Source organism: Asparagus officinalis, chromosome 4, assembly GCF_001876935.1.
Source record: "Asparagus officinalis chromosome 4, Aspof.V1, whole genome shotgun sequence".
In the NCBI taxonomy this organism is placed as follows: Eukaryota; Viridiplantae; Streptophyta; class Magnoliopsida; order Asparagales; family Asparagaceae; genus Asparagus; species Asparagus officinalis.
In genome coordinates, this window is record NC_033797.1 from 6,123,756 (window position 1) to 6,145,556 (window position 21,801).

General features: G+C 39.0%; 2 protein-coding genes and 2 non-coding genes across 4 annotated transcripts; 2 read left to right on the forward strand and 2 right to left on the reverse strand.

Moving 5' to 3' along the window:
- Positions 5,865-5,935, reverse strand: TRNAG-GCC. The gene has a single exon. It is a non-coding gene; the product is annotated as a tRNA-Gly (tRNA).
- Positions 7,869-7,939, forward strand: TRNAG-GCC. Its single transcript has one exon. It is a non-coding gene; the product is annotated as a tRNA-Gly (tRNA).
- Positions 12,556-13,362, forward strand: LOC109839773. Its single transcript, XM_020408276.1, has 2 exons — positions 12,556-12,630; positions 12,734-13,362. Exon 2 carries the CDS (start codon positions 12,737-12,739, stop codon positions 13,328-13,330), a length of 594 nt encoding a protein of 197 aa, XP_020263865.1. The 5' UTR covers positions 12,556-12,630; positions 12,734-12,736; the 3' UTR covers positions 13,331-13,362.
- On the reverse strand, positions 13,740-15,029 carry LOC109838114 (putative nuclease HARBI1). Its single transcript, XM_020406584.1, has one exon. The coding sequence runs from the start codon at positions 15,027-15,029 to the stop codon at positions 13,740-13,742; it is 1,290 nt and encodes a 429-aa protein (XP_020262173.1).

Sequence of the window (21,801 nt, forward strand, 5' to 3'; positions counted from 1 at the left end):
CCCAAAAAGTTGTTATTTAAAGATAGCAATGGAATCATCAATGAAGAAGAATGCTATTTTCCCCGCGAACAATCTGGCGACCACAGTGGGAGCCACCGATCTCGCTGCCGAGATCGGAGCGTCGCAGCCGCGTTACTAGGCAATCTTCCTCATCTTCCTCCACAGATTTCATTCCTATCCCAAGAACACCTCAAGAAATAGAGTATCATTGTCTACACAGAATCTTAGGAGCTTTATCTGATAGGTTATATGATATATATTATACTATCACTAATGCTAAAGTTCTGTAGGAAACCCTAGAGAAAAAGTATGGTTTAGATGATATGGGAATTAAAAGATTTAAAGCTTCTGATTTTAACAAATTTAAAATGGTAGATTCTAAACCAATGAATGAGGGTGAGCCCTTTCCGTTGAATGGCGTGAAGTTAATTAAATTGAACTTTGCCGGATATGGGATTGACTCTCACTCCCTTGGGTAGGGACATAGAATACTGGTCTTCTTTACCTCTTGAACGAACATCAATTCATTGATCTTGCTCTCTAGGTCTTTCATTTTCTCGTCCTCACCCGTATTCTTCTTCGGGCAATTTTGGGGAGGAACAACTGGCCCACCCCCAGCATTGTCATCCTCGGTAAAACTATCCCTGGAGCTTCTTCTTCGCAAGAGGAGTATTGGCGGCTAAAATCCACCGGCAGTAGAGGAAGGTTAAGTAAAGACCAGGCTCAGCGACAGGCAAACTAAATCGAGCTCCGGTACAGCCAGCAACATTCCAGAACCAGGCACGTACCCCATCAATAAGGCCTCCGCAGTTTATCAACCATTTATTGGGATTCCCGATATACAATTGATCGTAGCCGAATTGTCGCGCAAAACGGCAAGGAAAATAAGGCTCAATCCTGCAAATGTTCTTCGATCGAAAAACATTATAGCCTGGGCGAATGTTCATGAGCCAATGAAAACTACCCGTATCGAGAGAGGTCCTGTTAGCCCCAGGCATTTCCTCGTCAACAAGCGTGTCATTATAGGCACCAGAAAACCGAGGGAAACACTTATAGAATTCCCAGCATTTGGCATTCTTGAATTGCCTCACACGGTCAGTCCATGGTCGGGAAGGATATAACCACTTACATCCTTCTAAGAGCTGCAGCAAGGGGATTTCTGGATCAGACGCATCAGGCGCTGACATCATGTCCGATCGATGGAGAACTAGCCACGCCATCAAATAGGTGTACGGAAATTCGACGCTCGACAAAGGAATCTTAGTTGAAGGCTCGGCACCCACTTTGGTAAAGGTGTTGGCTAGGTTACGCAAACCGCTATGGAGGTCAGCAATCATAGCAGAAAGAAGAGATAACCTGCCTCTGACAACTAGTTGCACGGCGGGAAAGAGAACTTCAAGAGGAAGCGCCTCAGAAGACTGATGCGGCACTACACATCTCTTTAGCCAAATGGCCAGATAACCGGAAAGAAGAGTTGCAGGCTTCATTCTCTTTGTGGCTTGCCACAAGAAAGTGTTGAACTTGGTGCCCTTAAGAAAACCACCTTCAGATGACTCAGTTCTGTAAGACTGAGCATTAATCTTCGTGATTAGCTGGTTGACGTCAGAAGGGGTCAGAATCGGTGATTCACAGACTTCTTCACCGGTCGGGCTCTCAAGGTTCTGAAATAGGTAGTCGGCGAACTGTTTTAAACTGACTCGAGCCGCCTTCTTACTCTTCACTTCAATCTTGGCTATCGCTATCTGATAATGACAAGTTAACTCCCAGAGGATGTCATAAGCAGGAGAGCAGGCCTTCTTCATTTTCATCAACTGACGATTATTAGGAAAATATTCTTGGTAAGGAGTATTCCCCAATGGCAATCCGGATACCTTCATCATTTCGTGGAGCGGAAGCCCTAATTCCCCATACTTGGTAAGAAAGGTATTGGTCTCCGGAATATAAGACTCGAACAAAGCCATAAAATGATCTGCACTCACTGGGAGACCATGCATACTAGCTCGGATTGGAGCATATAATCCCAAATCCCGCAACTCCTGATCCCAACGATGGAGTACGTATTTGGTCATCCTAGCCCACCATTTGTCAGGAAGAGAGTGAACCCATCCATAACACCTGAATCTTGGAATGGGAAGTTCTCGACCAACCCGAGCGAGCTTATTCTTTACGGTATTGGCCCTTATCATCAGTTCGTTTTGGGGCCCACCATCTGGTCCAAATATACCAGGGTGAAGACCACGAACATCAGGCCTACCGACGGAGCCAGGAGCGCTAATATCTTTACCAATATAGCCGCAATGAACGTGCTCATGGTCTTCTGTCAAGTGCCACGTCATTTCCCTCGAAACAGCCAAATTCCTCAATTGCAGAAGGGAGTACTGTCGAGGAAATGGAGGAAGGAATAGAAAAGAACCTTCATGTTCATTCAACCAAATTTCAGAGCCACGGCAAAGTTTGTCTGGATCTTCTACCGAATCTCCGAACAGATAATCAGTCTTCTTCAACGGTTCAGTAGAATCTCGAATTGGAGTTAGGGGTGAATCAGTCAAAAGAGCGCGCAGGGTACGACGACCTCCCTCACGAACCAACTCTGGAATACTATTATCACGATTTTCGCTAAATTGGCGAGCCTCTCTAACCAGAAAGTCGCCGTTGAAAGAGGCATGAAGAGTACCGCTTTGACCTGGATCCTCTCTATCAGAGAAGGCCACAGAAGGAAAGGGGACTGCAAAGAAAGGTTGGAAAACAGTTGGACCAAAAAGGCTAACAGACGAGAAAACCTTCACTAAGTAGCCGCGGCAGTTGTTGCTGTCGCGCGTTACCGCGGCAGTATACACTGTCGCGCTCAGGCGCGGCAGTACGAGCTGCCGCGGTAACTGAACAGCGACTCTTGATTTTGAAAAGGCACGAGTTCGACGAATACCCGTGTCTTAACTGTGGTACATGCCTTGATTGAACAAGGTATGTGTTTTGAAGCGTCAATCCCCTCGGTGGGGGATGTCAACTCTTCCCGAATGCCTCTCAACGGAGACAAACGAGGTTATATGCACAAAATCAACAGTTTCAGAGAAGAGAAGTGGAAGAAACTTACCCCCAAAGGATGGAACTGCAGCCTCGACATCCTCAGGTGCTGGTGCCGCTGATTTTCCCTTCGAACCACGAGTCTTCTTTGGAGACATGGTGAAATCAACCTGGAATCAAAGAAAATTAGGGTTTAGAGATGAAATCTCGAATTAAATAGCAAAATAAACATGAAATACAAGGGATAGGCTCGGTTCTTACCAGGGGAGAATAGAATCAAGTTTGATCAAGGGAAAAGATCAAAATCAAAGAGAACTCAAAACCCTAGATCTTAAAACCCTAGGTTTTGTTTGAGCAAACGCAAAGATGAAGAGGTGGAAAGGGGAAAAACCAGAAAAAATCCTTTTATAGGGTTTTGGAAGAGGTTTCGAACTCAAAGAGGCGGGGAAAGGTGACCCGAAGAAGCCCAAACGTCAGAGTTATAATCTGACTGGCCGAAGCGCTGCGCGGCACTCGACACTGTCGCGCTCGAGCGCGACAGTCTATGTTGCCGCGCTAAAGCGCGACAGTGTAAGCTGCCGCGGCAGCTAACACACCATGGTTCACTCTGGCATGTATAAATACTGTGCATGCACGATAATTCTTCGACGTTTGAACACATACATCTCTTGCTGTATTTGGAATACACATCTGAACACTCCGATGAGTATATGAGTATAAACTGCATCTCCTTGAACCTCCCAACGGGTACATGAGGTTAAACTGTTTCCCGAACACTCCAATAGAGCATATGAGTATAAACTATTTCTCCATTCTTCAACAACAGTTCTGATTCAAGACTTCGACGACGGGCACGCGATAAACGCAGCACCGGAGGAATCTTAGCTATTCTACAAAGCATTGAGTAGACTAAGAGATAAAGAAGTCAAGGATTGAAGCCATTCACAGACCATTCTACGCAATTTCCTCAACAAAGAACTGGAGAAATTGCAGGGAAAGCCTATCATATCCAAAGTGTCCCAGACTCCTCTCTAAAAGAAATGATGAGTCTGAGATACTTTGGAGGGGGTATCTGTAGGCGTCAAAAAATACTTGCAGACATCCAAATACCATTCAAAACAACATGCGAGAACAATTTACTCGTCATCAGGCAACACAAGGTGGCGCGGCAACTCATGGTGTCGCGGCTAAGGCGCGACAGCATATAGTGCCGCGGCTTAAGCGCGACAGCTTGTCGTGTCGCGGCTGAAGCGCGACAGCTTGTCGTGTCGCGGCTTGGGCGCTGCAATCTAGGGTGCCGCGGCTATGTTAAAGGAGTGTTGCAGCAGTTACGAAACAGTTATATGATGATTTTTGAGGCCCACGTGGCAGCATACCAGAAACAGAACGTGTGCTGACGTGGACAAGCAGTTAAACCACGAAAAAAGGTGGTTAAAAGTCGTGGGAGAGCGGTTTTAAGCACGATCAAACGTGCTGATAACTGCCTCTTCGGGTAACCGTCTCTTTGGCCGCGGCAGCCTATACTGCCGCGCCAATAGCCGCGGCAGTGTAGACTGCAGCGGCCAAAGAGAAAACGGCCAGTCAGTTATTTCGCCTCCGTTTCAACTGTGGTGCACTGAGAGCCCTATAAATACCTCCCTAGGCACGAATTAAAGGACAGAGAGCATTTTTGGAGCAGAAGATACTTGAGTCTTTGGTGATTTTGAGAAAGAAAGAGAGAATTTTCACCCTCTGACAAGCATCATTTGGTGAATCCTAGAGATCTAAGCTCAGACTTGATCTTTGGAAGAACGGACATCTTACATCGATAAGATATTCGTTTTCAAATCTTTACTTCGATAAACGAAGGAGAGATCCTTAAACAACCTCTCGATCTACGAATCGGTGGTCCACGAACTAAAGCATTCCCGGCACAGGCAAAGTCCCACAAAAGCAGGAGTTGATAAACAATTTCTGTGTTATTTTCTCGAGAGTTGTATTTTCTTTTATTTTCATTGTAATTCTTTGTAAACGATCGAAGTTTTAATGGAATCTGCAATGGAAACAACTTTCGCTGAAAACAATCTATCATGTAGAAGAAAAGATTCAATAAGATATTTGGACCGTCTCCAGCGTCCATCACGTAGGCATTTATCTATGTTGCATGAACACTTCTATCATGAAGCCATACCACACCCGACACTCTTTGAACACTCCTTAACTATATATGTGCATACATTTACTTAGACGTGTTCTCAATTATATAATATACATAATGAAATAAACGTAAAAATGTTATGGAAATTTTTTATTCTCATAGCACGTGAAAGGAAAAACAATATTGATCGATCCCAAGTAGATTATTAGGTTTCAACGTATGCGTGGTTGTGTCTCCGTATCCTACTTCTTAATTTTTATAAATTTGTCATGCTCTGTACCCATACCTTACCTATATATATGCAACATGGGCACTAATCGAAGAGGAGCCTGCCTCAAGTCACCGATACCCAAGGACCCATCAAGGAGGTTGTTCATATAATCAGACGTGAGTAATATTAGGAGATCGAGCAAGAGAAGATTACTGCCACAACATTTGGTCACATGAGTTTTGCAGAATTTGATAAATGAATATTGGTAAAGAAATGTAACGGTGCAGTGCAATGTAATTAAAAATACAGAGATGCTTCAACAAGTTCCTCTAATAAAGCAATATATTGTGGAAAAAATGCAGTGGTGTGCATTGCAATTAGGAAGCAAAGATACTGCAACAAATTCGCTAATAATTTCATGTGGGAAAAAGGTAAAGGAATGAAAGATGTGATGCTGCATTGCAACTTTAGAAAACGAAAAAAGCAAGATCATTTTGCACCAGCCGGGAATCGAACCCGGGTCTGTACCGTGGCAGGGTACTATTCTACCACTAGACCACTGGTGCTCCGATGACACGTAACTTGAAACTTCCTAAATGATAACAGATAGCATTATGCCGATGACACTTTGTACAGAGATATATTATAGAAGAAATTTTCTAAATAAACTCATTTAACTTTTTTTCCAAAAAATTGACCCACTTTATCGTCACGTCAGCATTGTGGCGAGAAAGTAGGTCGATTTTTTTTTAATCCGGTTCCTAAATAGTCGGGGTTGCCAATCCCGACTATTTAGGAGGTTGCTAAACCCAAATTACAACACTAAATCCTAACATTATATGCACTAAATAGTTGGGGTTGACAACCCCGACTATTTAAGAACTGGATTAAAAAAATATGTTGATTTTTGTAAAAAAACTCAAGGGGTCGATTTTAAAAAAAATGAATGGGTTTGTTTAGAAAATTTCTTCATATATTATACTATCGTTGACATCTTTAACATCACATACTGTTACAACATAATAACCTCATTGACTCCGCTTTATCACAAGACCAACACCAACACTATGATGTCATTTTTTTAAACTTAACTCCAAATATTTAAGATTGTTTAGGATTTTGATAGTAAAGATAAAGCTCTTGATTAAGAGTGGGGGTGACTACAGTGTTCTTGACATATACCAGCTGATTCCTATAACTGGAAATTAAGGACAGAGCTGTTGAAGTTTTTGCAAGAATCCACCAACGTACATCCGACAATTATTTCACGAGCACGATTAGCATGCGAGTGCAAAAAAGGAATAATCTTTTGACCTAATAATTAGCGGAAGATGCGAACGAAGGAATGCCTTTGAGGAGGTGATTCTTCTCGATCGCCGGAGGGGAGAGTTAGCTAGGGTTAATTTTCTTCTCCTCCTCGTCTTCAGCGCGATCGAACTGTAAACCCTAGATAGAGCTAGAGATATCATCTTTATCCTTACAATATCAAGGTGACTCAAAAGAAATATAAAATGAGGAATGAAACGGTGAGGAATCGAAACCGCGAGAGAGGGCGGAGAGCTCCTCTCACCAGTTTAGTTTACCTCAATAAATAATAACCGGTATTTATTTTTTTAAAAAGACGCGTATAATACGCGTAAGATGTATGCGGAATATATACGCGCCAAATCATAGATGTTTGAAGAAGAGTGAAGCATCTCTGAGTCAATGGTTGGGTGATCAATGGTTGCTTGAAGAAGAGTGAAGCAGAGTTGAGGATGAGATGAAGACACAGTTCTTGGTTTTTTTTTTAAATCATCCGTGCAGCTGGGACTTTAGTTTTAGTCCCACATCGGTTGCGTTTCAACCCGAAGGGCTAGCAGCTGGGATAAAAGGGGTCGCAGGGCTTGGTGGCAACTCATACCTTTCTCGGCCTTTTGGCTAAGATCAAGTGTAGTATCTGTTCTTATCAGTTTAATATCTGATACGTGGGCCATCGGCCCACTATGATATTAAATTAATTTTTGTTGGGGAAGGGTCCATCACAGCAGCTTGCTGCTGGGGTCCTCGAGCGTCGCCTGTGCGTTGCACTACTGCATGGGCCTGGCGCACCCCTACCAAATCATTAATTAAAATTTTTTGCCAGAGTTGCTCGAATTGAGATTAACATTTGTTGTGTTCTTGATAGTGACGTGGTCAAATCTGTCTTCTACATCACGCATCATCGCCTCAACCACTGTTTATCACGTATCATCGAAAATAGAGCATCAACCACTATTTATCACGTATCATTTAAGATAGAGTCTCAATCGCTATTTGTCACGTATCATCGAAGATAGAGCCTCAATCACTATTCATACCTAAATCACTATTCATTTATTCTAAAAAAGAGGCTCTATCTGTGATGTATGGGGGCAGATTTGAGCACCTTACTACCAAATTCAAAGAAAGAATTTAGTAATGTTTTCCATATTTCTCTCTCTATATATATTATGCGTGAAGAGTTTTGACATCGTCACCGCACCAGTGGTCTAGTGGTAGAATAGTACCCTGCCACGGTACAGACCCGGGTTCGATTCCCGGCTGGTGTATTTCTTTGAGTATTTTTTTTTTATTTTCCTTTCTTATTTGCAAGACAACGCACCTTTATATTAATGCCAGTATCAACTCAGATTTTGAGTTTCCTATTTGGTCTTCTCAGCAAGGGTTACATGAACAGACTCCTTTGCAAGAACTTGAGTCCTGGTGCCTTTCAGTCCTCTTTGCCCTGGATTTCTTGATCATCAAGAAAACACTGATGCAGTGATCACAGTCCTCTGCCCACCTCATATTGTACATTTTCTTCGTTGAAGTGGAGACGCAATTGGAGAAAAAGAGAATGTATTCATCGGCAGAGGAGACGTGCATGAATTGTCTTATTGCCCACGAAATTGTGAAGGTCTTGGAATGCGAGGATGGGGAGAGAGAAATCGGAGATAGATGAACAGAAATTATCATGATGATCATCGAATTTTTTTGTGGTGCTCAAAAAGAAGCCGAGGGATGAGAGCTTGGGGACTTGTGAGGCCTCCCAAGATACCGAATTGCGATTTAAAGATGCAAAGCCCTTGGCGTGTGAAGCCAAATGCTTCAAATTGAATGCACGAACTAGAATCGAAAACTAATTTTGTGGTTTTGATTTCGGAGAATGCATAGGAAAGAAGGCTGGAGAAGACGATAATGAAGAGAGTTTTTGGACGTAATTTCATGAAAGCAAGTTTGAAAGAAAATATTATGGTGTGTAGAGCAAACCTGCAGGCGACGAGCTCGAAGTTGAGGCGAGCTCAGGCGACGTCGACGCAGATCAGGTTGCTTGACTTACACTGGTTACCCTGATGCTATAGAAGGGTATAGTGACGCCAATTGGGTCACATATTCTAACATTGTAAAGTCAACATCTGGATATGTATTTCTTTTTGGTGGTGCAGCTGTATCCTGGAAATCCTGCAAGCAAACAGTGATTGCCAGGAGCACCATGGAGTCTGAATTGATTGCTCTTGATATCACTTGTACAGAAGCAGAATGGTTAAAAGATCTTCTCTCTGAACTTCCTTTGGTCCCTAAACCCTCTCCTCCTATTTCCATTTACTCTGATTCTAGATCCACCATAGAGCTTTTAAAGCAAGTGCATGTAAATAAAAAACTTAACAGATATATTCAAATAAGATATAAATCTGTACAACGCCTGTTAGGCAAAGTTGTGATCTTGGACTTTGTAAAGTCTGAGAAGAATCTTCCTGACCCTTTGACTAATGGGTTATCCAGGAGTGTGGTTCTGGATTCATCGAGGGAGATGGGGTTAAGGCCATAGATGAGGTCACTGATAGCGGTAACCCAATCCTTATTTGGAGACGTAGTCCCAATATTGATTCAATATGGTAGAAACAAGCTGACAAGTGACACTCTGTGGAGCATCGACCTAGATATATTTATATATCATTATGTAGCATATGCTACTACCCCTTCTCTATGATGACGATGCTCTTATAATACAGATGGTTAGGTTGAGTTTTACTCTTAACAAGTCCAAGCGTGTATTGCGGATGGTATAATATCCAGTTGTAGTACCCTTGGAGGACTTACCTACGTGAGAGAAACAGTGATGGTCGCGGTTGGGAGGGGCTGAGCTAATCCCTAGAAACTCTTATGAGTCGGTTATTGTGAGCATGACATTTAACGCTCAACCCGCTTTGCTCAATAGATAAAGACGTATTGTGTATGTTTTCGTCAATACTTGATTCAAGGGGCATAATTCAAGGCCTAGTCCATTATGTCCCTCAGGTGACGATGAACTCACTAAGGAAAGGTTCAAAGCCGGAAGCTAGCTCTCCCGAATTCACGACACGAAAGGTTACCCAACCTATATCCTTTTTATGATTTATTGATTTATTTATTGATTTTGAGTTTTTAGTCAATATTGCTTTTTGGGGGGGGGGGGGGGCGGGGGGGGGGACTGTTGGATATTTTGTTCATGAAAAGGTAATTTTATCTTTGTGAATAGTCCCACATTGGAAAATGGAAGGAACTCCAAGAGGTTTATATTGGTTCACATTTTATTGGGCCTTGAATAGTGTTTTAGGTTTTGTGGGTTTTGCATAACACACGCGCGCGCACGCACGCCTCGCCTCGCCATGCCACCGCGCGCACCACACCGCACGCACACAAAATTTTTTACCTCTCAAATCTTTTAATTTACCGTTTTCTTCCGTATGACTCGTTCGTAACGGATGCGGAGTTTAGCGCGAGGATTTACGCGGATTCTGCGTAACGTATGCGGATTTGGAGCAACTGATATATGGCCTTCAACTCCTATATATTCAGAGGTTCTCCTCTTTGGAAGACACAAGAAAAACGAGCATTCTTCCTCCCTTTTGAAAACCAGTTTTACTTGTTCTCTTGCTCTGAAAATTTTGGCTATTATTTTATTTTCCGGGCAACCATCTTCGTCTGAGCAGAAGCTCTACTACTCTTACCCGAGTACAGAGGCCAGCCGTTTTTTGGGGGCTTTTACCGCTAGGGGAGAGAATCGACTGCGCCAGGACGATAGACGGATCCTATATCTTCTAGGGCAGTGAAATCACGATTGTACCCGTTTAGGCCTGGAGTTCTAACTTTTAATTTTGGATTTATACTAATTATTTTTCTTTTTTGACAGCATAGAATACTTGAACTTTTTGAAACTGTATCATAGTAAGGATTCTATGGAGTGCGTCAAGAGATACGGTCCTCCAAATTTGCACGTGGAAATCTCCCGAATCACTTTACGTCCTTTCCACTACACCACAAAGTTATGGTGAGTATTGAGTGTTATAATTTTATATTCTAGCAAATTCTTTTCGCTTAAATTGCCTCATCTTCACACAATCCAATTTCTCCATAAAAGCATCACTTATTTCTTCTGCATCACTCTCTATCAGTAATTTATAGCCAAGATGTAAGAAATAACACAGAGGCACAACGCTTAACTTGTAGCCAATCCAAACAAGATATGTAGACGGGGTTCGAGCATCTAAGACCCACGTGCGCTCGGAGCATGCGCGCATGCGCGCTGTGGAACAGAGGACGTACGTTCACGCGTTCACGGGTCTCCTCCGTATCTGATCGCCTATTTTCATGCGCGAATATGATGCATCATTCCGCAGAGAGATTCGTTTTGTAGCCTGAGCTCACGTTTGAAGAGAGGAAGTGCTAGTCTATTTGCATCATCGGCAGATTAAGAGAGAAGTTAACCGTTGGATCAGTAGACTTAAGGATTCGTGCGTACGTTGATCTCACGATTGATAACTTTTCTTATGCACTATTTAATGTGATGAGCCTCGATAAGTTGATGCTTCCTTTAGTTAAGGGATGTTAATGAAGAACATGCAAAAACCCGAGTGTGACACTTGCGGGTGTAGAGACCATCTAGGAGTGAGAAGATATTAAATGAGTTTATCTGAATGTTACATCTATCTCTTATCAAGCTTGTTAGAGCATCTCCAAGGGGCCGGAAAAATCCGGCCCCTTAGCTAAATTAAGGGAGTTTTAAGGGATCCGGTCTCCAATGGACCGGAAAAATTGTCCCTTCACCTCAACTCCCTAAACTTTCTCCCTAGAATAAGGGGAAGGTTAAAGTCCCTTAACCTTCCCCTTATAATTTTATAATAATATTTTTTTTTTAGTGTTAATTTATGTGTTATTAAATTTAGTTAATATATAGTTAATTTAAAATAATATAATTAAATTAATGTTTAGTTAATTTAATTTGATTAATATTTTTTAAAATGTACCTCTTATAATTTTTTATTATAATTTTTTATTAATATTTTTTATTAATTATAAGTTGTTTTTTCTAGTACAAAGTGTTTTTCTAGTATAGGCTTTTTTTTCTAATATAGGTTGTTTTTCTAGTATAGGATTTTTTTAATTATAGGTTGTTTTTGTGGTATAGGGTGTTTTCTTGTATAGGCTTTTTTCCTAGTCTAGGCTATTTTTCTAGTATAGGCTTTTTTTTTTTGTTTTTTAGCTAGAATAGCTAATTTTTTTAAAACTATCTAATTAATATTTACCCTATAAATAAGGCACTACCCTGATGTTCACTTTCACACTTCACTCTTTCATTATTTCTACCTCTATTTCATCATATATACTACAATTTAAGGTAGGTTATATTTTTTGTTTAATTATAATTGCACTTCATGTTTCTTATATTTTTAACAATTTGAGAATTTTAATTAAATCATACTCATGTAAGATTTATACTGATGTAGATGGCAGAAAATAATAATCCATATTATGTCAATTTGATGACTAGTCATTATCCATGGGAAGATCAATATGAAGAGCAATCATTTCAGCCGGACATACCCGAAGAAAATACGGTAAAAGATGTACCATTGCAAAAGAAGTCGATGCGAAAATCAAAATATCGGATCGAAGAAGACACCTTGCTTGTATCTGCATGGATCAACACTAGCATTGATCCAGTGCAAGGGACATTGCAAAAATATTCCACATTTTGGCACCGAGTAGCAACTTACTATCATGAAAACAAAACATTCAGTAGCGATCGTGATCAAAAAGGGTTAGAGCACCGTTGGTCTGCTATTCAAATTGCAGTTAGTAAATTTTGTGGGTGTTTTAATCAAATTGAAGCAAGAAATCAAAGTGGCGTGACAGAATTCAAATTGCAGTTAGTAAATTTTGTGGGTGTTTTAATCAAATTGAAGCAAGAAATCAAAGTGGCGTGACAGAGAATGACAAGGTACTAATTGTGGCTTCAAATTATTTAAACTGATTAGATTTATATAATTTATTAATTGTTTTACTTTTTACATGTTAGTAAATTTATTTTATTTTTTAATTAGATTATGGAAGCGATGCAAATGTTTCAAAGCATGCAAGGAGCAAGTTTTCAATTTTTACATTGTTGGAATGAGTTAAGGTTCCATCCAAAGTGGCTTGGCCAATTTTCAATGAAAAAATCTAAGAGGTCAAAAAATTCAAGTCCTGCTACATCTTCTCCTGCAACTCCAGATTCAATAAATTGTAGGGAAGACGAATGTCCTACTGAGGGTTCGTCAAGGCCCATAGGAAGAAAGGCTGCAAAAGAAAGGTTGAAACAAGGTAAAGACAAGCATGTGGCTTCTGAAATTACACCAGTGATGTTGTTTATTGATGAAATGAAGCAGGATCGGAAAGAAAAAGAAATAAAGAGAGCAGAATTATTTGGTCAAATTTATGTTCAGGAGCAAGAGCGCATAAAGATAGAGCAAGCTAGACTACAGGTCGCTCAAGAAGCTCAAAATATCAAAAAGGAAAAAATGCGATTGAAAGCTATGAAACAAGATGAGAGGATTATGGCAATTAACACTGATGGCATGCCTCCATTGCAAGTAGAGTATTACAATAAGTTGAAGATGGAAATTCTTGAAAGGCAATTTGGTGGTGGTAGTTCAAATTAGAAGGAAGATGGTGTATCGTACTTGAAGATGATGTATCATATTTAGTGTGCTCTTATGTATTTCAATTTACTCTTGTTGTATCGTACTTGAAGATGATGTATCATATTTAGTGTGCTCTTATGTATTTCAATTTACTCTTGTTGTATCGTACTTGAAGATGATGTATCATATTTAGTGTGCTCTTATGTATTTCAATTTACTCTTGTTGTATCGTACTTGAAGATGATGTATCGTATTTGAAGATTTTATGAAGTTCTATTTATGCAAATGGAAACTTTTCTCAAAAATCAAATATGATCACATATTAATATAGAAATTCAATAACATCAATATTACATCAACTAACAGGTCTTTACTTGCAACACTAAATTAAATGACATTAATATTACATCAGCATACAAATCCCTTACTAAAGCCCACCATTTCGTTCCCATAAATGTTCGACAAGATCCAATTGCAATTGAGAATGAGTTTGTCTGTCTCTAATGCGATGATGATTCTGAATAAATTCACACAAATCTATTGTACGTTCGTGAGACACTGATATAGTTGGGGCTTCCTCAGCAGCATCGTACGTGAAGTCGATATAATCATCATTTCTTTCATCTTCAACAATCATGTTATGCATTATTATGCATGCTTGCATAATATTTTTCAATATTTTCTCATCCCAAGAGCGAGCTGGTCCACGCACAATTGCAAAGCGTGATTGGAGTACCCCGAATGCTCGCTCTACATCCTTTCTTGTCGACTCTTGAAGTGTAGCAAAATGTTTTCTTTTATTTCCTTGTGGTAAAGAAATTGTTTTAACAAATGTTGCCCATGACGGATATATACCATCAGCAAGGTAGTATCCCATCGTGTATTCATGACCATTGACTGTATAATTAACAGTCGGACCATGCCCTTCAGCAAGTTGAGAAAAAACGGAAGACCGTTCTAACACATTAATGTCATTAAGAGCTCCCGGTAAACCAAAATAAGCATGCCAAATCCAAAGATCATAGGAAGCAACAGCTTCTAAAATTATTGTAGGAGTGTGGTTGTGACCAGTATACATACCATGATACGCAGCCGGACAATTCTTCCATCTCCAATGCATGCAGTCAATGCTTCCTAACATCCCAGGAAATCCCCGTTGTTTGCCAATTGCAAGCAATCTTGCAGTGTCCTCGTCAGTTGGTGACCTTAGATACTCATCACCGAAAATTGCAACAATTGCTTTGGTAAACCTGCCGAGACTCTCTATAGCGGTGCTTTCTCCAATCCGCACGTAATCATCCACAGAATCTGCTGATACTCCATAAGCAAGCATCCTCATAGCAGCAGTTACTTTCTGTAGTGAGGATAAACCAATTTTCCCAGCAGCATCCCGTTTCTGGACAAAGTAGGAATCATGTGTTTCCACTGCGGATAAAATACGCAAAAATAGTGGGCGATGCATACGAAACCTCCTTCGAAATAGTTTTGCTGGATACACAGGAGATTCACTAAAATAATCATGAAAAAGCCTCTCGTGACCTTCAGCTCTATTGCGTTGAATTACAGCGTGCCCTGGAATGGAACCACGACGACGAGAACTTTGACCTTCGCTGGAGTGGTGTTCTTCCAAAGATGCGATTGCTAATAAGGTCGCGTAATCATCATCGTCGTCATCCTCTTCCTCTTGTAGCAAGGCACGTAACAAATTACTAGCCATAAATAATATTGAAGATTGAGTTAAAAAAATTGAATGAATTTGAATTTAGTGAAAATGAAGGACACTGGTAGTGCTATTTATAGAAGGAGTGACCACATTTAATTAAAAAACGACCGTTGAAATACGACCGTTAAAATATGACCGTTGAAATATGACCGTTAGAATATGACCGTTGAAATATGACCGTTGAGATATTATTGTTAAATAAAATTAATATTAAAATAATATGAATTTAAATTTAAAATAATATTTAACTTTTAACACGATTTATATAAATTTATTATTATCTAAATTAATTATTTGTTAAATTTTAATTTAATTAATTAATTTAATGATTATATAAAGTAATTTCTTAATTTAGATTAATTAATTAATTAATTATTTTTAGTTATTAATATTTAATTATTTATTCATTTATAAATAAACTACATATTTAATTAAATCTTAATTCATAAAATTAAAAAACTAAATATAATTAATTAAGGGATAGGGGGTTTTAAGGGGAACCATTGGAGAAGAACCAATTCCTTCCCCAATAGTACCCCCTAAATTAAGGGACATCCAAGGGAACCCTTGGAGATGCTCTTATAGCGCCCAATTACGGGTGTTGTGTTCTGAAAATTATCAAGTCTAATTATAAGCTCTTAAGAGTTGACCACGTGCCATATCAATGGGCCGTGTCCTATGAATTCAACCCGAGTGTGAGCACAACCGACCTTTCTAGCAGTCTACGTCTGTCTTCAGGCCGGGATCTATATATTAAAGGAATCCGAGTCCGAGACGAAAGATGTCTTTTGTTCATACTTCACTAGAGAATGTCTCAAATGACTGAATGAAATATCAGCTTCATCAGCGTCATTCGCATTTAATGCATCGCCAATAGGCAGCCATAATTCACCACCTAGTCGCCATTGCATTAAATGCGTTGGCCAAAATCATTATAACTTCTCGAACCTAAGTCATAATAACTCCTCAGACTACGCTAGCGTTTCCTCCGTTCTATCACTGTCACATTGAATAGAAATATGACCTATATATTCAACTGACCATCGGCGTGTGTAAAGTGCAGTCTGTTAGACCAACTGCACAGACCATGCTGAATTACCAACGTGCCCCCATGAATTCTCTATAAATAATAGATAACCCTACTACACCAAGATAAGCTGAAAAAGATCTCGAATTAGCTAGGTTATGCATTCTGACAATTTGTTTATCTATCACTGACTTAAATGTCAAAGGACATGCCGAGGGAAATCTCCTCCGGCCAGCTAACAAGTGTTACTTGTGTACGTAGGAATCTACTTTCCTCAAAATAATTAGTCATCAGAGAAGATTAAGGGACCCTAAACTCCTCAAAATATCCTCACATTCATACAATTAAGTTTGTGACATAAACAATTGGTAATACTATAAACTCATTAGTAGCTTCATTCAAAATTTCTTAAATACAATCAAAAGAACAAAAAGCTATTATACAGAAATGTGGATTACGTACTTTTGTAGAAGAGAATCCAGACTTTGTGGGTAGAAGAAGGCTATATGTGAAACCATAGAAATGTATACATTTCCGAAATCACCCATTCCTTAAGAAAAGAATTATAGAAAAAATATATATATACAGCATACCCAGCACGAAATATTCCATCAACAACTAGCTTGACGGTAAATAATTGGATTGACTACCCTTTGCCTCCATCAAACGGAGCAAAGAGTGATGTTTTTACTCACTAAATATATTTATAAGAATTTTGAGTAGACGAGAGCAGTTAATTAAGATGAAAGAAATAGCATAGAGGAGAAGAAGGTCGATCGTACCCATTAAATTCGTAGCCAAATTAGAGAGAGAGAGAGGGTAGTGACCGAGCATTTAAGACTCACGGTCGGATCGGAGAGGTTCACGGGTCTCCTCCGTATCTGATCGCGTATTAATTACGTTTCTTGTTTCTTTTCATCATGAAAAACCAGGCCCATTTCTATGCCGTTCTCAATAACGCGGCCCAAAATTAAAACGTTGCTTGCGGCCCAAATCTTGATTTGATGCCAAAGAACATTCCAATATCATCAGCATTTTTGAAGTCCTGAACTTGAGAATGAAAAAAAAAATAAAAAAAATCATTTTAAGCCTCTCATTCCTTTTTAGTTAAATCTGTAATGATCAATCACTAAACGTAAATGTCAGAGCTCTATCAATCAAAAAATTAGAATTAAAAGCAAGTGTTAGAGTCGTGCACGTCAAAGGAAGTCGATTAAGAATTTGACTAGTTTTCGGAATTGTGAACGAACTTTCAATTGTGTCGGCGTCCACTGTCCCAAAATCTCTCTCTATCATGGGCCTTGACCCAGCGCACTGAAAATCCCAGAACAAATAAGTGATCAAGACGCTGTGGGCTCGCCCTCAGGCGTCTACGATCCCAAAATCTATCTCAATCTGAGGGCCTGTTTGTAAGCAAATATTGTATCAATATTTGTATATTCTAATATTAGATATCGTTATGGCTGATGAGAAAATTAAGTGAACTTACAATCTATTGATGTATGGAATCACACGGTCAAATAAAAAGAGTTGATTAAATTGACGGAGATCCTCTAACTCTCCCAATGTCCGGTTCTTAAGTAAGTTGTTCTTCCNCCTACACAAGTAACAAATCGTAAGAGGGCGGGATGTGATTCCGCGATTGTTCCTCCGACGAACAAATCCGTGGATTGCTTGTGTGGAGAAGTAAAAGGGAACTGCATTAGTTCTTAAGTTCAGAGAGTAAGAAGAAAAAAAAGCTTACCATGTACTTGAAAATAATATCATCTTTTCTAGTAAGGGTAGGAGAGTAGAAGGGTAATTTGGGCCGAGCATGGATTGGCGGCCATGTCAGTCTTAACTTTACAGGTGTCGGCCGATGAGTGATGAATATACCACTTTAGTGTTTAATGTGAAGTGACGGGGGTGTGCGGTGCCGACGTGGTCCGATGTGTCATAAATACTTTTGGGGGCAAAGGAATGATGACGCCCATAATGCATTTAATGGCATTTATTACGAGGTGATTGGTCATCAGTGCACAGGAGGGGCTCGAGGCTCAAGGCGTTTCGTCGCATTTCTACTTGTCTGGTTGTCGAGAAGTACCGCCTTTTGAGTGACCCCCGCAAGGTGTCGGTCGATTAGTCGGCCGAGTGGAATGGTTAAGCAGTCGACTAAGCCAGGGGACGACACGTGACGCCTTTCGAGTCGTCCTTGCAAGATGTCGGCATGTCAAGTCGACCAAATTGAGCTTCTGATTATCTTGAGGTACTGACTTGATTATGCATAATGCAGGACACTTGTCTGTCATTAATTAGAGATTATTTTCCATCACTAAAACAACTATAACACAATCTCTACGAAAAACTACAGCAAATATTAATTATTTATAGCCAATTTGGTTAGAACAAGTAATTAAAACAAAATAGGTTACCTCGTTCGAATATACTTTTCTCGGTTGGGAACTTTGTAATTTTTGTCGCTGTGGGTCCCCATCCTTTCTCTAAAAAAGGCATTGTAATTTTTGTCACTGTGGAGCTCCGTCTTTTCTTTAAAAAAATAAGCCTTTTAATTTTTGCACTATTAATTATTAAGCAGAGATAGAATTCGATATGGAAATATGTTTTCCATGGTAAAACTGGAGATACACAAAATTCCCATTATCATTTTATTTTGTGGATTCAAAGGTTATCTTTGTGGATTCGAAGAGTTTCTTGGTGGATTCTGAGATTTGACTCCAACGCTGCATCATCAATAACAATATAATATATAGTTTATGTTAAAATTAAAATAAAAGTTAATCATGATGATATTTTGGTTAAATTGTGCTTAAATACCATAAAGTTTCCTTGTTTTGTTGCTTATATACCACAAGTTGTATTTTGTGGCGTAAAAGTACAAGTTGCTAAAAAATCGGCACGTTAGCACCTTCAATCATGCAAATGTAAAATTTTTTACTCGAATGTTCTCATCGATCTGACACTAGCAGGTTAATATTATAACTTTCTAACTAGTAATATTTGTTAAAATTTTCATTAGACATATCTTAACTCTATTTTAAGTAGAAGTAAGACAAGTTTGAAAAAAAAAATTGGTTGATTTAATAGTAAATTTGATAAATATCAATAGCAAAAAAGCTTTAAAATTTGCACGTAAGTATCATACATAGAAACATTCATGTGAAGATTTTCAAGTATTGTGACGATTTTCACGTATTGTGACGATTTTCACGTTTACATGATCGATTATACTAACGTGCCAAATTTTAAACAGCTTATATACGGTACTTTTTTGGCTACCAAATACAACTTGTGGAGTATAAATGACATGAAAGTGAAACTTTAAGATATTTAAGTGCAATTTAGCCATATATTTTTATTAAAAAAATCAAAACTTTATGATATCTAGCTTATCAAAATTATTCTTTCCTGTAAGTTCTCAAGATGCAGTGCATATAAAAAATCATGCTATAAAGAAAGCTTAGCATAAATTACAAAAATAAATAAATAAATAAATAATAAAGCATTCTACTTGGTTTGGTAGGAGGTTGTGAGGAGCTAGGGGAGATAGAATAAAGTGAGGGACAAAATCTAAAATCCTCTTTGAATCCTCTTTGTAGGTATTTTCGAATTGCGTAGAAGGAGACAACATATATGTTCGCATTCATCATTGACAAAGTGATTGGTAAATTAACGGGCACAAGGTAGATCCAATTAAAATATTGGTAGATTAAAGGCCACATGGGAAAGATGGGCCCACTCTAAAAGATTATCAACAAAGTCATAGATTGTTCTTTTTACTGTTAATTTGTATGCCATAAAAAAACTTTGAGGTGCACACGCGGAGATTATCAGCTCATCGTAAGATGATTTTAGTTTCGATCATCTCTATCTGTACTGGAAAATTATGACATCCCAAGTAAAAAATAATTATAACCAATGGAAATTTTAGAGTTGATTAATTCCAATCATTTATAAGCCTCTGAGTTTGTGCTTCCATAAACCTTAGCTATACAACAATAATAAAATCTTTGTCATAATTTTTTCCCCTCCCCAGGAATCCTAATTTTCCATTCCGCTTTTTCTTACCTCACCACTTAATCCGACATTCTTACTAATTAATTATTTCCAACCAAGTTCTCTTAAGCCAAGCTTTAATATTAAATATATTTTTTTATCACTTGTCCATTTCTTATGTAAAGCATAGCTTGTTATATTTATGGAAAGGCTAAATGGCATTTATAAACCTTATTGTTTTACTATTGTAGCGCTTAAATACTCTAACTTACAAAATATAGCAAAAAACACCTTGAGTTAGGTGCAAGTTACTACTTTCTGTTCGGGGAAATTTCGTAAGAGCATCTCCAACAACTTCCCCATTTTCCACTTTTGGAGAATTTAGTTAGGTTTTTGGTCCAACAGATTCCCCATCTCATTCCCCAAAATAGGGATGGAGGAGAAAAAATGGGAAAACTTCCTCAAATCTGCAGCATTCTCTAATTTTTTGGAGGAAAAAAGGGATTCTTTAAAATGGGGAAGCTGTTGGAGTTGGTGTAAAAATAATTTGGAGAATGTGACTTTTGTTTCCTCATTTTGGAGAAAATTTTAGAGAAGCTGTTGGAGATGCCCTAAGGACCCAAATCCATAGGACATGGGAGGGGAGATGTGAGGTGTCCCCTCCCCATTGCTCCATGCACTATTCATGAACAGTGCATGGAGCAATGTGGAGGGGACACCTCACCTGTCCCATAGGTTTAGGTCCCTATAGCATTACTCTTCTGGTAACTAGCAGTGAGAACATTTCCACCCACGTGTTGGTCAAATGAGAATATTCAATGTTTTTTACCCACATTTATTGTGGTATTTACTACTTTACTAATCTTCTCCCTGTAGGATCGCTGCAATGGCACTCAAACACTAGAAGGGGGGTTGAATAGTGTTTATGAAATCTAATGCGGAAACTTTAAATTTCAATAAAATAATATCACAAAGAGTAAGAAAGATCAAACCAATGTGTAGACAATCACAGAAAATTGCATACGCAAACACAAGGATTTATACTGGTTCGGTCCTCCAGACCTACATCCAGTCCCCAAGCCTCGCTTGAGATTTCTCCACTATTTCCACTTGCAAAACCGCAAGCACTTGCAACCCGCAAGCAAACCGTACAACCTTGACAATCTTCAATTGCCAATGCCACAACAATCTCTTCTTTCAAGAGATTATCAAACTGAAACAAAATGGTACAACTCTTTCTCTTCCTATAAGCCTTGATGTGTAGATGTGAGTGACTTACAATAGGCTATAGGGATGGTTTTTGTTCTAGAGTAATGGAACTTTTATCAAGAACAAAACTGAAATTTTCATGCAGTTTTTCTCTTCAAAATGATCTTTAGAAGTCAAGAAAAACTCAAGTTTATATATATGAATTGATAGATCAATTTTCAGAACTTAACACCTATTTATAGGTATAATTTTCGTTCAAAAATATTCAAAAATAACTGCCAAAAACGTTCACAAAACGTTCATGATATTTGAAAAATATAGCTGTTGGAAGCACTGTCTGGTCGACCATATTGAGGCCTGGTCGACCAGACAGAGAAATTTTGGAATTTTCTGTCCAAGTCTGTAGCCTCTGGTCGACCAGGTCCATATCTGGTCGACCAGACAGAGATTTTTCAGACTCTCTGTTTCTGGTTGTTATATCTGGTCGACCAGACATTTCTTTGGTCGGCCAGAAACTATGTTATACATATTTTCAAT